This window comes from Neospora caninum, chromosome VIII (assembly GCF_000208865.1).
Source record: "Neospora caninum Liverpool complete genome, chromosome VIII".
Classification (NCBI taxonomy): Eukaryota; Apicomplexa; class Conoidasida; order Eucoccidiorida; family Sarcocystidae; genus Neospora; species Neospora caninum.
Genome location: NC_018395.1, coordinates 2,517,264 through 2,532,921, shown reverse-complemented (window position 1 = coordinate 2,532,921; position 15,658 = coordinate 2,517,264). Strand labels below are relative to the sequence as shown.

Below are 15,658 nucleotides of genomic sequence, written 5' to 3'. Positions count from 1 at the left end.
GTCACATCCATGCCCATGCATACGTAATTATATATATATATATATACATATATATATATATACTATCCCGCTCCCGACTGGGCATATGGCCGCGAACCGAACATAGGAGGCTTCCAGAGGCGATGGCAAAGACTCGATATGCTTTGTGCTTCAGCGACAGGCATCAGCCCCTCCATCAGATGCTGCGTGGACGGCACGGAAATGCATCTTGTCATCGGGGCAATCTGCATGCGTGTTCACAGCAGCGTCACAGAGCACGCCGAGCCCAAGGGAGTCGCAGACCTGCAGAAAGACAAAGAAATGCGAGGCAAAACACAGACGAAAACGAGAAAAAATGAGAAAGGCTATTGAGGGCTCTGTACGGCGTTGCCGAGGCGCTGGGAGAAAACGGGAGCGAGAGTCTTCCCGAGACACACACGACGACGCTCTCGAGAGACGACGAGAGAGTCTGCCGCGCTCCCCCGTTCCGCAACAGACCGATTCGTCCGCTTGCGCCCTCAACAGAATTACCCCAACCAAATTTACCGTTCCCCCCACTGCCACACGTCTGCTAAAAGGATAAACCCTAAGGGGAGAGGCATTTTAAGAAACTATTCCATTTGTCACGAAGAGATACTACGTATGTATATATATATATATATATATATGGATAGTGTAGATATCCACATCGACAGGCTAGTATAATGTAGCTGTTTTATACATGTATGTGTATAAACATGCATATCCATCTTTGCGTACAACCAGATATGAAGCATCTGAAATGTGCGCTTGGCCTTTGTCCATGCACATGCTCACCAGGACGAGTCGCCTTTTTTGCGCTTCTGAGAGCGACGAAGCCTCGCGTGCGAGGTTGGCTGAAACGCAGCAAAGAGGCGAGGCGCACGAAGGCGCGTCAGTGTCTTTCTTCTCCCTTCTGCGGTTGTCAGCCCCGCTTGCGTGTGGCCCACCTTTCGTCCGCTCCTCTGTTTCGCTCTCCCGTGATTCTCACCTTCTCTCATCGCCATTTCTGGCTCTTCTTTCTGGTCTCCGTCCGTCCGGTGTTTGTTCTCTCTTCTCTCCCATCTCTACCTCCTTCCTTTCATCTTCTTTCTCTTCTTCCTCCTCTTCCTCCTCTTCTTCTTCGTCCTCTTCTTCTTCCTCCTCATCTTCTTCCCTCTCTACTTCCTTTCCCTTCGTCTTCTTCCCTCTCTACGTCCTTCCCTTTTCTTCTGCCCGCTGATGGTTCCGATAAGAGAGGACCAAAAATCAGTCGGACGGACCTGCGAGAGCGTGCAAGAGAAGCGAGCGGCGGCAGAGGATTCCTGAATGCGACAGCGCACAGACGGAGGGAAACGTCGCAATTCCCCGAGCAACCTGGGGAGCCCGCCGCGTACTGCGACAGGCAAAGAAAACGACGCAGAAAAAAGGGACGCAAGGGCCAACGCTTAGGAACCGAGGCTGATAGATAGGCGGTACACAAAATAAGAGAAGAGGCAGGGGACCTGGGGATCCGAGGCGCACGAGAAGAAGCAGACGGCCGGAGGAAAGTAGCGTGCGCTTGTCGAGAGCAACGCCACGGAAAGAGAGAGACAGCGAAGACGAAACTGCGAAAAACAGCGAACGAAGAACCATCTAAGCACATGTCGGCCCAGGCGAGTCTCGCGCATGCTCAAGGCAGGAAACGAGAGGCGAACCTGACGAGTGTCCGAAGGGTCCACGACTGCCGCAACGCTCTGGCCCATCTCCAGGCGTCACACTGGCCCAGCGGTTTTTGGTTTCATGCCTCGAGCATGTCTTTGCTGTGCATCGCTTTCGCTCACCTCCGGCGACGGCTGCTTCGAGGAAGTGAAGCGCGTCGTGGAGAAGCAATGGAAAGGCGAGGCGTTCCTCGCTCCAGAAGGTCGGCAAACCCGGTCGGCGCGCGCCCCACGGCGCGGAGTGTCGCTGCGTCGCCGGCGACGTTCCTGCCAAAAAACGCGGGAAGACGGACACAGCCAGAGAAGTGGCGAGGGGAAGAAAAGGTGGGGAAACAGAGCAAGAAGGAAGAGAGAAGAACGGGGCGAACCAGGAAAGAAAGCGACAGAGCGATGGAGGGGCAGAAGAAAGGACAGGGAGAAAACAAGAAGACTGAGGACGAAAGGAAGAACCAAGAGGGACGGAGAAGAGAGGAAGACGAGGGAAGAGGCCGACGGAAGATGGAGACTGAGAAGAAGAAGAAGAAAGACGGCATGCGGGAACGGTACAGAGGAAGGAGGCGGGAGTGAGCGGGGAAGGAGGGATGGGGAACTGAACGAGATGGTGAGAGCGAGAGGAGAAGAGAGATGGCAATAGGGAGAGATAGAGGAAGAGATGAGATGTGGGAGAGGGACATTGCAGATGTGTGAGGCGCGCGCCGAAGGCAAGGCGCGAGAGACCGGATGTCGAAACGGAAGGCGACAAAAAACACGAGAGAGGAAAAACAGAAGAGCAGAGACGAAAAATGGAGACAGGAGCGAGGGACAGTCAACGCGTGGCAGGCCGGAAAGTCGGTTGTTGCCGTTTTCCGGGGCGCAGCGTAAACACAGCGATAGAGTTCCGCGTCGCTGGCCAAACGGAGACTGTCAAGAGGAGAGGCACAGTAAACAACAAAAGAGGGCAAAGAATCGAGCGCGACTGAAAACGCAGAATGACGACGCCAGAGGACAAGCCAGTGGAGGAACGCGGACAGACACAACACACGAAGCACAGCAGGGACGGACGCGGTCGGATGAAAAAACGTGAGAGACGCCGGCGAAGGCACAGTACGCCATGGACGAAGAAAGGACGGCTCGCAGGGATAAAGTATCTCGGAATCGTCGCGTATCCGGAAACAATGGGTGCACGGAGAGAGGCCACGTCTGAGAAAACGTACGGTTTAACTCCCGCTCCATCACATCCGCTAAGGCTTCTGCCGTCCAGGTGTCGAGACACCCGAGCCTGGTAAGAGACAAGAAACAGGCAGAGAGCCTTGCCACGTGGAACTGCCTTTCTGTCTCCATCGTGTCTTCGGTGGATGCCTCCTCCCCCTCAGGCGCCTTTTTTACCCCTTCCCTGGTCCCACTTATTCTGCACGTGTTCAACACTGGTCTATCTACGTGCTTCGCGTCGGACGCCTTGAGTGGATCTCGACCTCTCCGTGCATCCTCCGTTTCCTTAATCTTTGCCTCTTTCCTCTTCCTACTTCTGTTCCCCTCCCTCCCCCCCCCCCCCGCCACAAAACCTCGATCTCTCCCTAGTACCATCTTCTGTGCACCTTCTTTCACCCCTTCTCTGCACGCTATTCTCCGTTTCGGTTGCGTCGTCTCTGCTGTATCCACTGCAGTCCTGTCTGTGCGTCTTCGCACCGTCTTCTCACTATCTTCGTCTCTGTATCGCCATCGTCTTCCTTCTATCGTCAGCTTGCTCCTCTCTGTGTCTTCTTCTCTGCATCGGATTGCTCTCGGTTTCCGCTTACCTGTGCAGGCCTGAGAAGATGGCAGCGGCGTCAGCTCCGGACATGCGCCCCAGGAGCGACGGGAGCGCCTCGGCGAAGCTGCGAAGCAAACGACTGCTTTCTTCGGCACCCCGCTGGAGCCCGCAGGCATCCTCGTCCGCGTGACTCTCCGTCGTTGTCGCTTCGCCCTCTCCGCCGGACCCTCTTGCCCGTTGCCGCGGCTTCACTCGCGCCTGTCCTCTTTCCTCGAACGTCTCTGCGCCTGTATCCGCCTCGCCCGTCCGCCGAGACGCAGCGCCGCCGCCGCTGCCGCGTGTCTGGTCAGCAGCGTCGTCGGAGCCTGACTCCTTCAGAGTGCACGCATCGATCGAACGCAAGTCGCACGCGCCACCTTTAGGCATTCGCCTCAGCCGCTGGAAAGACACCAGATACGCACAAGCGAACGCTGCAGCTGCAGTGACTTCGCCCGGGGAGAAGAGCGAGGTGAAGGGACGCGTCGTCTGCCCTTGAGTTTCCGCCTTCGGGCCTCGATCTTCCGGTTCCTCCTCCAGCATAGCCAGATGTGTGTACCAAGGGCGGTTTAGGTTTGTCGGCGTCAGAGATAGAAGAGACGAAAAAAGCGATGCAGACGGAGGCGTCGATGCACCGAGACACAGCAGCGCAGACGCGGGAGAAGACGGCGCAGCCGATGAAGGCGCCGTGCGGCCACTCTGAATCTGAAGCAGTCTGTGAACGAGGGGCGTCAGCGCACAAAGGAGGCGCACGCGACTCATTTCTGGTTCTTCCTGAGTAAAACCTCGGAGCTGTCGCGTGTCTCTGTCCCGTTCATCAGAGCGCCTCGCGATTGCCTTCAGCTTCCGCGCGTGGTGCGGATCCTCAACTCCGGCAAGGTGAGCCTCGAGGCAGTGCCGGCCGTATGTGGCAAGGGCGGCTGCACGCGTCGGCGAGAGAGTTGCGCAGACTTGAGGAGAAAGAAACTGTTGAAGAAAAGGTATCGGATCGAAAGCAAAGCCATGTTTGTTTAACGCGAGGTGTCCATACACCACCGCGCAGATGCCTCTGCCTCCCAGATGCTGTTCACGAGTTGATTCCTCCTCGTCTTCGCGTGTCCCTGCTTCTGCTTGCCGTTTCCCGTCTCCGCGCTCAGCGCACCTGTCGCAGCCGTCGCTGTGCTCTTCTCTGTTTCCGAGGTCGCCCCTGCCCTCACCCTGCTCTGCGCGTCCCAGAGCCGTCCCCGTCTCCGCTTCACGCGCCTCTCTCTGTTTAGCCGAGTTTCCCTGTTCTCTCTGGTGTCCAACGGCTCCGCTGTCGAGTTCGGCGCATCCTGCTGCGCGAGATGCATGCCCGGCGCGGGACCCGAGGCTTCTCTTGTCTTCAAACGGCGCGGAATTTCTCTCGCTCTGCAGGGCGACAGAAACCGCGCCGAGCAGGCCAGCGTGGGGCACATCGAGGACAGCTGCTGCACGAAGAATCACGGCCAAAGCGGCAACAGGAAGGACGGAAACTTGGTGTGCCATCCGCCCCATGAGCCGTCTCGCAGTGGCGTGGACGCGATCACAAAAGAGAGATGGAGAGGCGGCGGGCTCTGCACCGTGAGCCTTTACGGACGTGAACAAGAGCTGCGGCGGAAGGCGCGCGAGAGCGTCGAGAATAATCACCTGCTCAGTGGGCGTCACGCTCGCTTCGATCTCTTGCAGTCTCTCCAGCAGCAATTGCCACAAAGCGACTTCTTCCTCGCGATTCAAATCCGCCAGCTCGCCCCAAACTTGCACAGCGTCGGCTATCCCATCGGCGCTTTCCGCCCCGTCTGGAAGATCAGCCGCCAGGTGAGAAGACAGAGAAAGGAGACTCGGAGAGACAGTGGAGCGCCCTGCGGAGGGGTGGGCGGCTCTGCAACGCGCCTCCGTCGGTGGCGCTGAAAAGGGCGAAGGAGAAGGGGACAAAGTAGAGGCGGCAGAAGGGGACAAGGAGAGGGAGCCACGGAGACGAGTCGGCCTCTTGTCAGCGACGATCGCTCTGAGAACAGCAGCCACTGCTGCGTGCCGTGCTGCTGTGGAGGCGTCCATTGAGAGTTGATGAAGAGCGAGCGTAAGATTGACATGACTGAGACGAGACGCTCGACGGACGAGCGCTGCTCGGGATGCCACGCGCTCGGTCTGTCTCCGTAGGCGGTTGCGCCCAACAGTCGAAGGGAGAAAGGGAAGAAGAAAGTCTGGGATCTCAGGCTGCGGGCTATCGGATGAAGAGAACGACGACGCAGCCTCCTGTGAATAAGGCGAAAGGGGAGACGACGTGAAGTGCGGCGACGAAGGCGAAGCCGAGTCTGACGATGGTTGAGACGACGCAGAATGTGAGAGAGACGGGGAAGAAGAGGGAGAGGACGAAGGCGAGGGGTCAGGCGAGTCTGAGAAAGGTTCTGCGGAGGTGCTGGGCGGGAAGGGGTCTACAGACTTGCGTCCATGCACCGGCGTTGCAGCCAGACGACGGTGGAAAGCAAGGAGGTACGAAGAGGTTCGAAACGGGCATAGCGAACGGGACTGCGAAGTCGTCAGACGCGTAGAAAAACTGAGCGACGAGGAAGCAAGGGAGGACGGAGAAGTTGAAACTGATTGCTGGGTTGAGAAAGACGAGGAAGAAAAAGCTGAGCCGAGAGGTTGCGGAAAGGCCTGCCACTGCAGGTTCAGGGACGAAGGCAGGCGGGACTCAACAGAGGGAGCACGACGTCCAGGCCAAAGTTGCCTACATGGATTTGAGCCCCAAAGACAGGTTTCCCCCACCGACGCGGACGGTTGGCGCCTTCCTTGTGACGGGTTCGGGTCTTCAGCAACGTGTGAGACCTCGCGAACTTGGCTTCCTGGGATTTCTGCGAGAGATGCGAAGTTTTGCTGGCTCCGCTGGTGTGCGGGTGGCTGTGCAGACACGCGCACAGCCCCCCTGTGGCGGGAGCGGGCGGCAGGGGGGAGGGAGGCTGACGAGCGTCTTAGCATCTTTCAGACATCGGGGCAAGAGAGGTGGGAGAACAGACAGAGTCCCAGACGGAGAAACGCAGAGTACGCGCGAGAAAGAGACAGGGAGGAAAGGGCGCGAAAACGCGTAAGAAAGAAGGGGAGGGGTTGAGGATGCGAGACACACTCGGGGTGGGCGAGGTAATTCCACCGAGAGAGACTGAGGAGGCAAGGCGAGAGAGGGAGGCAGAAGAAGAGTCAAGTTGCGAAGGACGCGGGAGAGGCGGGAGAGGCGGGAGAAGAGCGAGAGCAAGGAGGGCGGCAGAGGCAGCAGAGACCGCGTTCCAAAGGCAAGTCGAGGACTGCCAAAGGACAACTTCGCGGAAGTTTCTCGGAGGGAAAAATGCGAATTGTGGCGAAGGGGCAAGGCCAGAATAACTCACAGATAACATAGGAGAGCGAAAAGCAAGAAAAACCAGTGCTCAGTCAGCGATAATGTTACATTTACTTGGTTTACTGGAAACCGATGCGTTGTAACAGGGGCACGCGTGGAAGACCGGCTGCCATCAAAACGTCCCCGTTGGGCGCAGATATAAGTTTGAAAAGAGCATTTGCGACCTTGCAGTGAGTTTGGTGAAAGACAGAGATAAACAGAGAGCAGAAGACGCTCTGGCGCATACCACTGAGACAAAAGAGTGTGTTTTGCTGTCTCGATCCTGATTGACAGGAACGCGAATGTTGCCTGTTGCCTGCATGCGCCCGGTTGCAATCGGCAGGTCCCTTGGAATTTCAGGACATGGCGCACAGTCTGAATTGCCACTTTTTGCTTGCTTTTGTTCGAAAGCTTTGCGATAAAAATAAAAAGAGGGCTCTGTCTGTACAGGTAGAGACAGAAGGAACTTTGATTCTGCTCCGGGAAAGAAGCTGTCTAGTCCTCCGCTTTGAGTTCAGCTATGCATGCAGCTCCACTTAGCGCACAAATTACACTGCTCAGCGACTCATCGACTGTTTTGTCTTCGCCTCTGCTGTCTGCGCGTTGCTTTCAAAGCTCTTTGCTCATCTTTGGTTAAAAGTGAGTAGGATCTATTCACGCCGAAGGCTCTGTTTGTCGGCGCAAGTTCGAATGCTTCCTGTGGGTCCACCCCTACCCCCCTAAATTTGAGTGGCAGCAGTTGGAAGAGCTAAGCACATCCTGCTGATGGGCGAGGCCGTCGTGACTTTGAAGATAACGACAGGTTTAGTAAACTTCTAGTGGAGTAGCGTAGTTGTACTTTGTTAAAAGTGTTGTCGTTCACTGCTAGTTTCGTCCCTCTGTGTGTACCGTCGGACTGTCCGGTGTAGCTATCCATCACGCTGCCACGGGGGCAAATTTCCAGAAAAAGGCACGATGGCGCTCACCCTACTACGCAGTCCAGGTGTTCTCTTTCGGGACCTCATGTCCACACTGAATAGCATAAAGGCAAGAAATTTCCACAGCTTCTGCGAAGAAGAAATCGTTTCTTCCCTGCGTTCCTTGTGCTGAACGAGATCCACCGGCTGAGAGACTGTGCATCGGGTTTTCTCTGTTTCCTTGGAGCTGGTGTCCCAAGTGAGACACTGTCGCAGGAAGAAGACGACACGCGCGCTGCATCGTTCTCTGTGCTATTATTGTCAGGCATATGTGTGGTATACCGGAAGCGCACAAGGCGGCCATGAAACCAACCTGCCGAGAGGCAAACAAGCAAGGTTGGCGGTTTGCGCAATTTGTTTCCGAGCTCGAAGAAGGATTGTTAATTCTTGTCTGAAGCCGATTCTCACTCCTATGTCCCTCGTGTGCCCGTTTTACTTCATTAGCGAATCATTGTATATTGGATACGCGTTTGTCAACGGGAGTATCCCTGTTTTATTTGGACTTCGAATTTTTGTGGAGGCAGCCTACCTAACGGCAGCCAATCGCTTCGCCGTTCTGGAGAGCGGAGGTTCCAGCAATGTAGTCTACACGGTGAATGTAGTTACGAAAGAGTTCATCTAACACCTATGGAAATCACCAACACGCCCACTAGTGAAGCGCCCATCTGCGACAGGCAGTCCCCTGCAGCCCTCTCTCCTCGACAGCCTTGGCGCGCTGGCAGTTACTCATAGGCCGAATATCTACCGACGCTACAACGTGGAGTCTTCAGAGAGTTCCACAAAACCAATCAACCGACAAATGGCGAGCAATCGGAAGCACGGCAAGTGTAAAGCCGCCACAACAGCCCTTCACCCCTCAGCCTGCTAACACAGAAACAGAAGCAACCAGACCTTACAGTAGGTTCTCCAATACTGTCTCATGGTGCGCGTTCCTGGGTACTGCAGAGGTGGTTGGGGCCAACCGAACAATCAAACGCCAGTGGCGCTGGAAATGCTCACAAACGTCACAATACGACACAGCAAGCAAAAACATAATACAATTGGTTGTAGACTCCTCGCGGGTTACTGCAGGCAATGAGTTTTCCAATTTGGTAAACTCATCACATGTGACACGACAGTGAATACGAATCCGCAAAAAATAATCGCAATCCATGTCAACTGCCGTCATGCCCTGTCACAAACGCATTCTACATCCCGTGATCAGTACGCAAAGATTGCCGTTGCAGTCAGTGACGCAGCGGATAGTGCCACGTACGAAGGCAACTCGTCACATGCATCTCCTCTTAACACGGGGGAATCGCCGTTCTCTCCTCCTGTTTCCCCCTTGTCCTTCGCGTTTTGGGATGCATTTTGTTTTCCAGTTGTTGCTCCGCCGGATCCGCCAGTGGGAGGTTTGCCTTTGTTTACCTGTTCCCCGTCGCGTTTCTCCGAGGATTGGTCCGGTTGCGAACCACCACCTGGGTTCGATCCGGCCCCTGCTGGTTTTGCAACTTCTTCTATATTTACTGGAACCACACAGGTGACCTGTTTATCATCCGGGTGACCAGTGCAGCCCAAATAGATGGTCTGTGCTGTCGAAGGAAACTGGTCCTTGGGAATGGTCAGTGTCGCCCCGGCTACGCCGGAAGCTTCTCCAGTCCAAAAACTACTGGAGAACCCAGGAAACACGGCGGAATAAGGGCGTTCTTTACATTCGTCTAGTTCCGTACAATGGTGGTTCATGTAATCATCCGGGAACGCCTTCCCGTCTGGTCCGCAAATTAATGTCACTCCGTTGTTTTCTGGATTCACAGTGATTGGACGCAGACGTACGTTGGAACTATAAGCACAATGCGCCACCTGTCCGATCACCTCTGATTCCCTACTCTGAACATACACATTGAGCAAACAAACATTTTTACCCGCCTTACAACCAACACGGAAAGCTTTCGACGTAGCTGGGTAGTGCTCGTCGGGAATTGTAATCTTTATTCCCTGTTGAAGAGTTCCAGTCACCCACTCTTTTTTGGCCCCCGGAAGGAAAGTTGACAATGGTGCCGCATTTTTTTCACATTCATCTTCCCCGTCTGACTCGTTACAGACTATAAGGCCGTCATCTTCACTTAAAAGCTTGGAAGGCAGGGGCGTCCCTCCGTCACAAGCGAAAGTGATTGAATGCTGAGAATCATACACAAGTGCCACCCACTGATCCGCATTACCCTGTTTCGGGAGACAGGTAAACTTCTCATTTTCCGACTTGAACGGCGCACCCGACACCCCAACTGCTAAAACGACGCCGAATAGCAGCGCGAAGACGCTGACCGATCGGTTAACTGATTTTGCCGTCAAACAGGATTGAGACGCACTGAGTTTGGCAAAGCAAGCAGCATCCGCCTTGCGCCTCACCACACAAGCATGCGTCGCCATGTTTCCGAACCTAATGCACGAATAACAAACCTACTGACCAAAGGTATGTCAGGTTCGAGAAGCGCCCTCTAGGGTGCACGTCTCGAGAACCTCCGACGCAACAAACTGTAGTCGCCTAGCCTCGGACCGGTCACGACTACACACACTACACTCCGAAAAACGGTAAATGGCAGGCAAAGCAACGCGTGGAGATCTATATGTTGGAATGCCTTTCCAATGAAGGCACTCTTCCCGAGCAATGATGGGAATATGAGGTGACAGTCCCACAACACGTCAGGAATGAATGAAGCATAGAAATGGACGCACAATGACTATGGAAGTAGCACTATCCAAGCCGCAGCTCCGGCAGCCTTGAGGACCGTCAGGTGCAGCGCCGGGCCCGATCATCATGAAAAATACAACCCCGATCGGCGGAGCACAACCTGTTCTCGTCACTCATTGTGACGCGCAGCCGACCTGGCCCTAGGAGGCCGCGTCGCTGATCACCGGAGTGGCGATATCCTGGAGAGTCAACTGTAGTGCCCCTTGTGATGGTGACAGATAACGCTTCGATGTTGTAGCGGATCTTTTGTCCGGCCAATCGCTCTCTCGCTCAGAGACGAGTACATTCGCCATCCCAATCCCGAGGTCGGTTGGATAGCAACCTGTTCTACGGTCGTTCTATCGATGACTGCGTGAGACAGCAATAAGCAAAAAACTATACACGTCCGGCGAACCCAAAACCGCAATATACACGACCGACCACGCGGTAGACTGACGACACCTCACATGTATTACGCCAAACATATTACTCCAGGAGGTCTTCTGCAGATCCTTGCCGGTATATCGTGAGTAACGGACATTACGGCGTACAAAACGTTGGACCCCATTAGCCCAGCAAACTGAAGACCTGGGAGGCTGGACGCAGTGCGCCATGATTGTACACGAGCAGTTCCTATCGAGCGATTCCGTCTAAAGGAAGCCTCCGTGACTCTGGCTCTGCGTGTGTGTAACGTGGGCATAAGATGGTATTGTTACCTTTCACCTCGTGCTCTAACTCGCAGGAGCGTTTTCGAGAGAAGGGCGGTACCCAGGTTCAGGGGGACAGTGGCGTCTACATCATATCGGCCTCCCCGGTTCTTTATGCTGTGGCTACTGATAAATTCTCAGGTGACGCAATAGATCCACACACCTACCTAGAGTGTACACACAACGAATAAGAAGTGGCTCTTGGCGTGTTTTCAGCTCCGAAGAAGACGCTCAAATCGAGGCATTATTTTTCAAGAGCCCTCGCCACATAAACCAGAAGCAGGACGTTCTGTTGGCGAACAAAAAACTCCTTGACCAGTGACCAGCTGAACCGTACGGATATCTGGACATCTATCCCGCCTCCATATGTTTCAGCTTCGCCCACACGGTTTCTGCGCCCACGCTCAACCACCCACCCGCGTTAAAAAGAGACGCGGTGCATATATTCATTTGCCCCGGTCTTGTATGAACCGCGCGCCATTTCAAATGTCAACTCGAACAATACATTACTAACACGCAGGAGTCGACACCTGAAGAAGACTGTCTCTCGTTGCTCGCTACTGGACAGCGGCGTACGTACACCGCATCGCAACGAACATGGGAACGAGGAGAACAGCGACCGCTGTTGCCGCCTGAACATTCCATCCGCCCTCACGGATCTGAAGAAGTCTGGGCAACGCAATTCCAAGGGCGAGTGCTGTTGCAGCCGTAGTAGCGGTTAGCATGAGTGTCCTTTCAAACCGACGCAGCGTCTCCGCCAAGGAACACAGTGTTTGGAAGACCACAGGGTGGAGAGCGACCTCCACCGGAATATTGATGATGGCGTAGTCGCGAGGAATTACAGAAAGGCGAGAATGGGAATTCGATTGACAACTGGCAGACATGCCTTCACGCGAATGGGTAACGACGGGGGGACCTGACAACGCCATACGAGGCTTGAGAAAAGAGAAGAGAGAGGATCCGGAACGGCGCGTGCCTTCCGACGAGAAAAAACCAGAAGCTGTGAAACCACCTGCATAGCGAAACGCAATTGTGACGCGCATCCCGAAAATCACGTGCATACAGTGACAAGCCTCATTGTACACACTGTCCTCTGCTTCAGGACTTACTTCACCGGCACTAAATACATAGTGTTAAGTATCCACGGCTCCCACGCTGAGACCTTGTTGTTGGATACATCTTGCAGCACGTCGACTCTACCATAGCTCAATGCACGAGGTGGGGGTGGGAACACAGTGGCTATAGAAAAAAAGAGGACGCAAACGACGCTGCAGCGGTCAGTTGAGGGTAGAGGGGGTGTTGAGTACCGGACGACTGAGCCCCGACAACCGTGTCACGCACGTTTCTAGCGCTCTGGCTAGAACGCGAAGACAAGGGTGCATTGTCATGAAGACGTACCTCGATTCTGTATCTGTTGGGTTTTTTCCCCTTGGTGCCCCCCGTCGCCTGACCTCGTCCTCTTAGATCGGTCTGCGACATTCCGGCCATGTTCGTCACATTGCTCCCCGTTGCCAGGCCGTACTTCATCCCCGGCAGTTTCTCCTTGCTGCCTCGATCCGCCGCATACACCACTGAACCTTGGGCACCTCGCTGAGCCGAACACGGATTCTAGAGCATACAGTGCCAAGAATTTTGGCTCTATTACAGACGCAGCACGTGACGAGATTGCCTCCGTCGATGAGGTACACGAAGAAATATTCATCCCAAAACGCCTTCGCACTGCATTATTTCCCTGGCACGAGCTTTGATTCCTGCCAACCAGACGCCTGAAGAAGTGAGTGGCTAAACGCCCCCATGGAGCCAAAACTGGGAGGGACGAGGACGAGCAAGTGATACAGCTGTTGCCTTCATGGGCGAGGCGTACTCTGCCCGTCGGGGCGCTCTCCCCAGAAGCAAGATTGCAAGATGACACAGAGGCGTGAGAAGTGTTTGTGGAGTAGCTGGAATAAGAACTGCCACTTGGTGTCGAGTTTCCTGGCGAAGAAAATTCTGAGGGTGAAACAGAAGACAACAACGACAGCGGCGCAGAACGGAGGAAAGGGCCGGAAACCGAAGGCGACGAGAATGAAGAACACGATAAAGGCGAAAAGGGAGAGGAATGAGGATACAAACAGGGAGATAAACAAGAAGCCGGGGAAGAGGGGGAGGAAGAGGAGAGAGCGGAGCATTGCAAAGATAACCGACTTTCTCCCTCTAGATTCGACAGTATCACAGCCACCGCGGCACCTGCCCTACGAAAGCCGAGTGGCGACAAAACTGGAACTGCATACACGTGTTTTCTGTGCATGGAGATTTTCAGGGGATCAAAGGTATTTGTCTGCGGAGAGCGATGCGTCCCATATTTGTCATGCTCGCTGTCCTGTCCGTGGTCTCCAGGGCCCCGATCTCTCTGTCCAACCTTGAAAGGAAGAAGGCCCGGGGTATTGAATGGGACAGTTAGTCGAGCAGATCTGGAAAGAGACACAGGCGGGGGGTCAAACAACTTCTTGGCTGTCGTTGACGTCTCTCCCAAAGCACGCATCGGAGGGCGAGACAGCAGAAGCGGAGAGCGTATTTGTGCCGGTGTGTGTTCTAAAGACACTGCTTCACAGGTTAGCACACATGAGATAAACACAATGAAACACCAGATAGATAAGACAGCCACAGTCGCTTTGTGATTTCCTTGGCCGCCCAAAGGGAGGGCGGGGAGTGAGACAGCCAGGCTGGCCGGCTGAGAAACCACGTCGTTTTCAGATGTGCTACAATCACATTTCTTCCGCGTGCATTGCCACGGCTGTGTAACACCCTTGCTGCTGGACGAGGAAGAGCCTTGTTTCGGATTAGGCCTGGCCCGACACGCCCTAGGCAGGCAGCCGCTTGACGGCCGCTGTTCGGCTGGATACGTCGTCCCAGAGCTCGGCAGCCCCTGGCGTGATCCCGAAAACTGCTTTCTCAGGAGACACCCGAAGACGCGGAAAGAGCAAGAATTCGCTCTCGTGTGCTTGCGGAGCGGGGCACCGCCAACGCGGGTGTCATATGGACAGTCCTTCGGACGCATCTTCGCGCGTCGACTAATCTCCGTTTCGCCTGGTTCAGGTGCCGTCGAAGGAACCTCGGATGTTTTCACAGGCTCGGCCACTGGCCACGGTCCGTCTTCAGACTGTGTACATGAACAAAACGGACGTTCTGTGTTTCCCCATCTCTGGGCAGTTCCGAAAATCTGGAACCACGAAAAAAAAGTGGACAGGCGATACACTCTCGCAATTGGAAATGGCCCCGTCCGCGAGAAACGACGGCCAATATAGCTGCGAGGAACGCGCAGGGTGGGAGGATGACGAAGGCTTTACGCATCAAGGATGCTCTCTTGTCAAAATACTTGTAGACGAGAATTCTCTTCGGTTCTTCGAAAGGAAGTCACGTAGGTGCATTACCGCGTTGAATGGGCTTGCGAGACGGCCGCTCGAGTTCTTTCTCTGATGGAGGAGACGGACGTCGCCGCGGGAGGCCCTGTGCACACACTGACCGGGGGACCCTCCACTACATTGTGGCCCCCCTGGGATTGCCACAAAGAAAGTGTAGAACTTCCGGTCATCAATTTTTGTCACTTCTGAGACGCCGCAACAGATCACTACGAAGAAGGGAAACACCAAAAATGGACCACTAAGATGGCGTCATTGAGCTTAGGTGCCCCGCTCTCAGAGAAGACATGATCCGCCCCAGAACGCGCAACGACTGCAACGGCGCTCAACCTCGAAATACAACAACATGCCGCCAGCTGTCCAGCAGACGAACAAGGCCGACAGATCGCATGCCGCTATTTGTGCCTTCACTACGTGAACGTTTGTTTTCAAGGAAAACGGTGCAGGATCACAGAAAAAGCTGGGCAAGCTGGCAGGCGCATCTTTCTCTCGTGATGCTGAACGGACATTTGGCTAGAAGTCACCTCCGGGCCAACGCACCAAGTAGAGGCCGTCCCGTTTTCTTGTTGCGGAACGACGAACACAAACAAGATGTCGCCCACGGCAGTTGTGTCGAGTTCACCCACGTGTGTTCGTGGCTTTCAGGTGATTCACAAACTCCGAACAGGGCGAAAGCCAAGCGGAAAACACCTGTAAGTGGTCAGCAGGTTTCAATGCAGATGCCGCTGTTAGGGTCTGGCATTCAACGAAAGTATGACCGGCAGTCAACAACTAGTCCTGTTATAGGGCACGCCCCAACCCGCTGGTGAGATCCGTGCTTAAACACTAGGCACCACGGCAAATAATGGTGACTCCCTTTTCTAGCTTTTGGAAAGCGCTTGAGGCGAGTAGCGTCGCTGTCCGACGAGCCGTCATGTCGGGTCCTGGTAGAATGTACGAAATCAATGTCACAACATATTCTGGAGGTTGTCAACCAGCAGGTCATATTTTTAATGGCTCTGAATAAACAACGCTCATCATGCGTTCGAATTGCTTCTTCTCGTTGCCATTGGGTACTCGCTTTTCAGCAAGCCCACTCCCTT

At 54.7% G+C, this 15,658-nt stretch overlaps 3 protein-coding genes across 3 annotated transcripts; all 3 read right to left on the bottom strand.

The window, feature by feature from the left end:
- Nucleotides 1-150: 150 nt before the first annotated feature.
- On the bottom strand, nt 151-5,496 carry NCLIV_033260 (conserved hypothetical protein; the record flags this gene model as incomplete). The annotated part of the gene is made up of 6 exons (XM_003883521.1): nt 151-282; nt 796-854; nt 1,260-1,301; nt 1,800-1,943; nt 2,870-2,934; nt 3,452-5,496. 6 exons carry the CDS (start codon nt 5,494-5,496, stop codon nt 151-153), a joined length of 2,487 nt encoding a protein of 828 aa, XP_003883570.1.
- A 3,468-nt stretch (nt 5,497-8,964) lies between these two features.
- On the bottom strand, nt 8,965-10,170 carry NCLIV_033250 (SRS domain-containing protein; the record flags this gene model as incomplete). Its single annotated transcript, XM_003883520.1, has 1 exon — nt 8,965-10,170. The coding sequence occupies one exon, from the start codon at nt 10,168-10,170 to the stop codon at nt 8,965-8,967; it is 1,206 nt and encodes a 401-aa protein (XP_003883569.1).
- Nucleotides 10,171-11,735: 1,565 nt separating this feature from the next.
- NCLIV_033240 (conserved hypothetical protein) lies at nt 11,736-12,880 on the bottom strand (the record flags this gene model as incomplete). Its single annotated transcript, XM_003883519.1, has 2 exons — nt 11,736-12,190; nt 12,577-12,880. The coding sequence occupies 2 exons, from the start codon at nt 12,878-12,880 to the stop codon at nt 11,736-11,738; spliced, it is 759 nt and encodes a 252-aa protein (XP_003883568.1).
- Nucleotides 12,881-15,658: the final 2,778 nt, after the last annotated feature.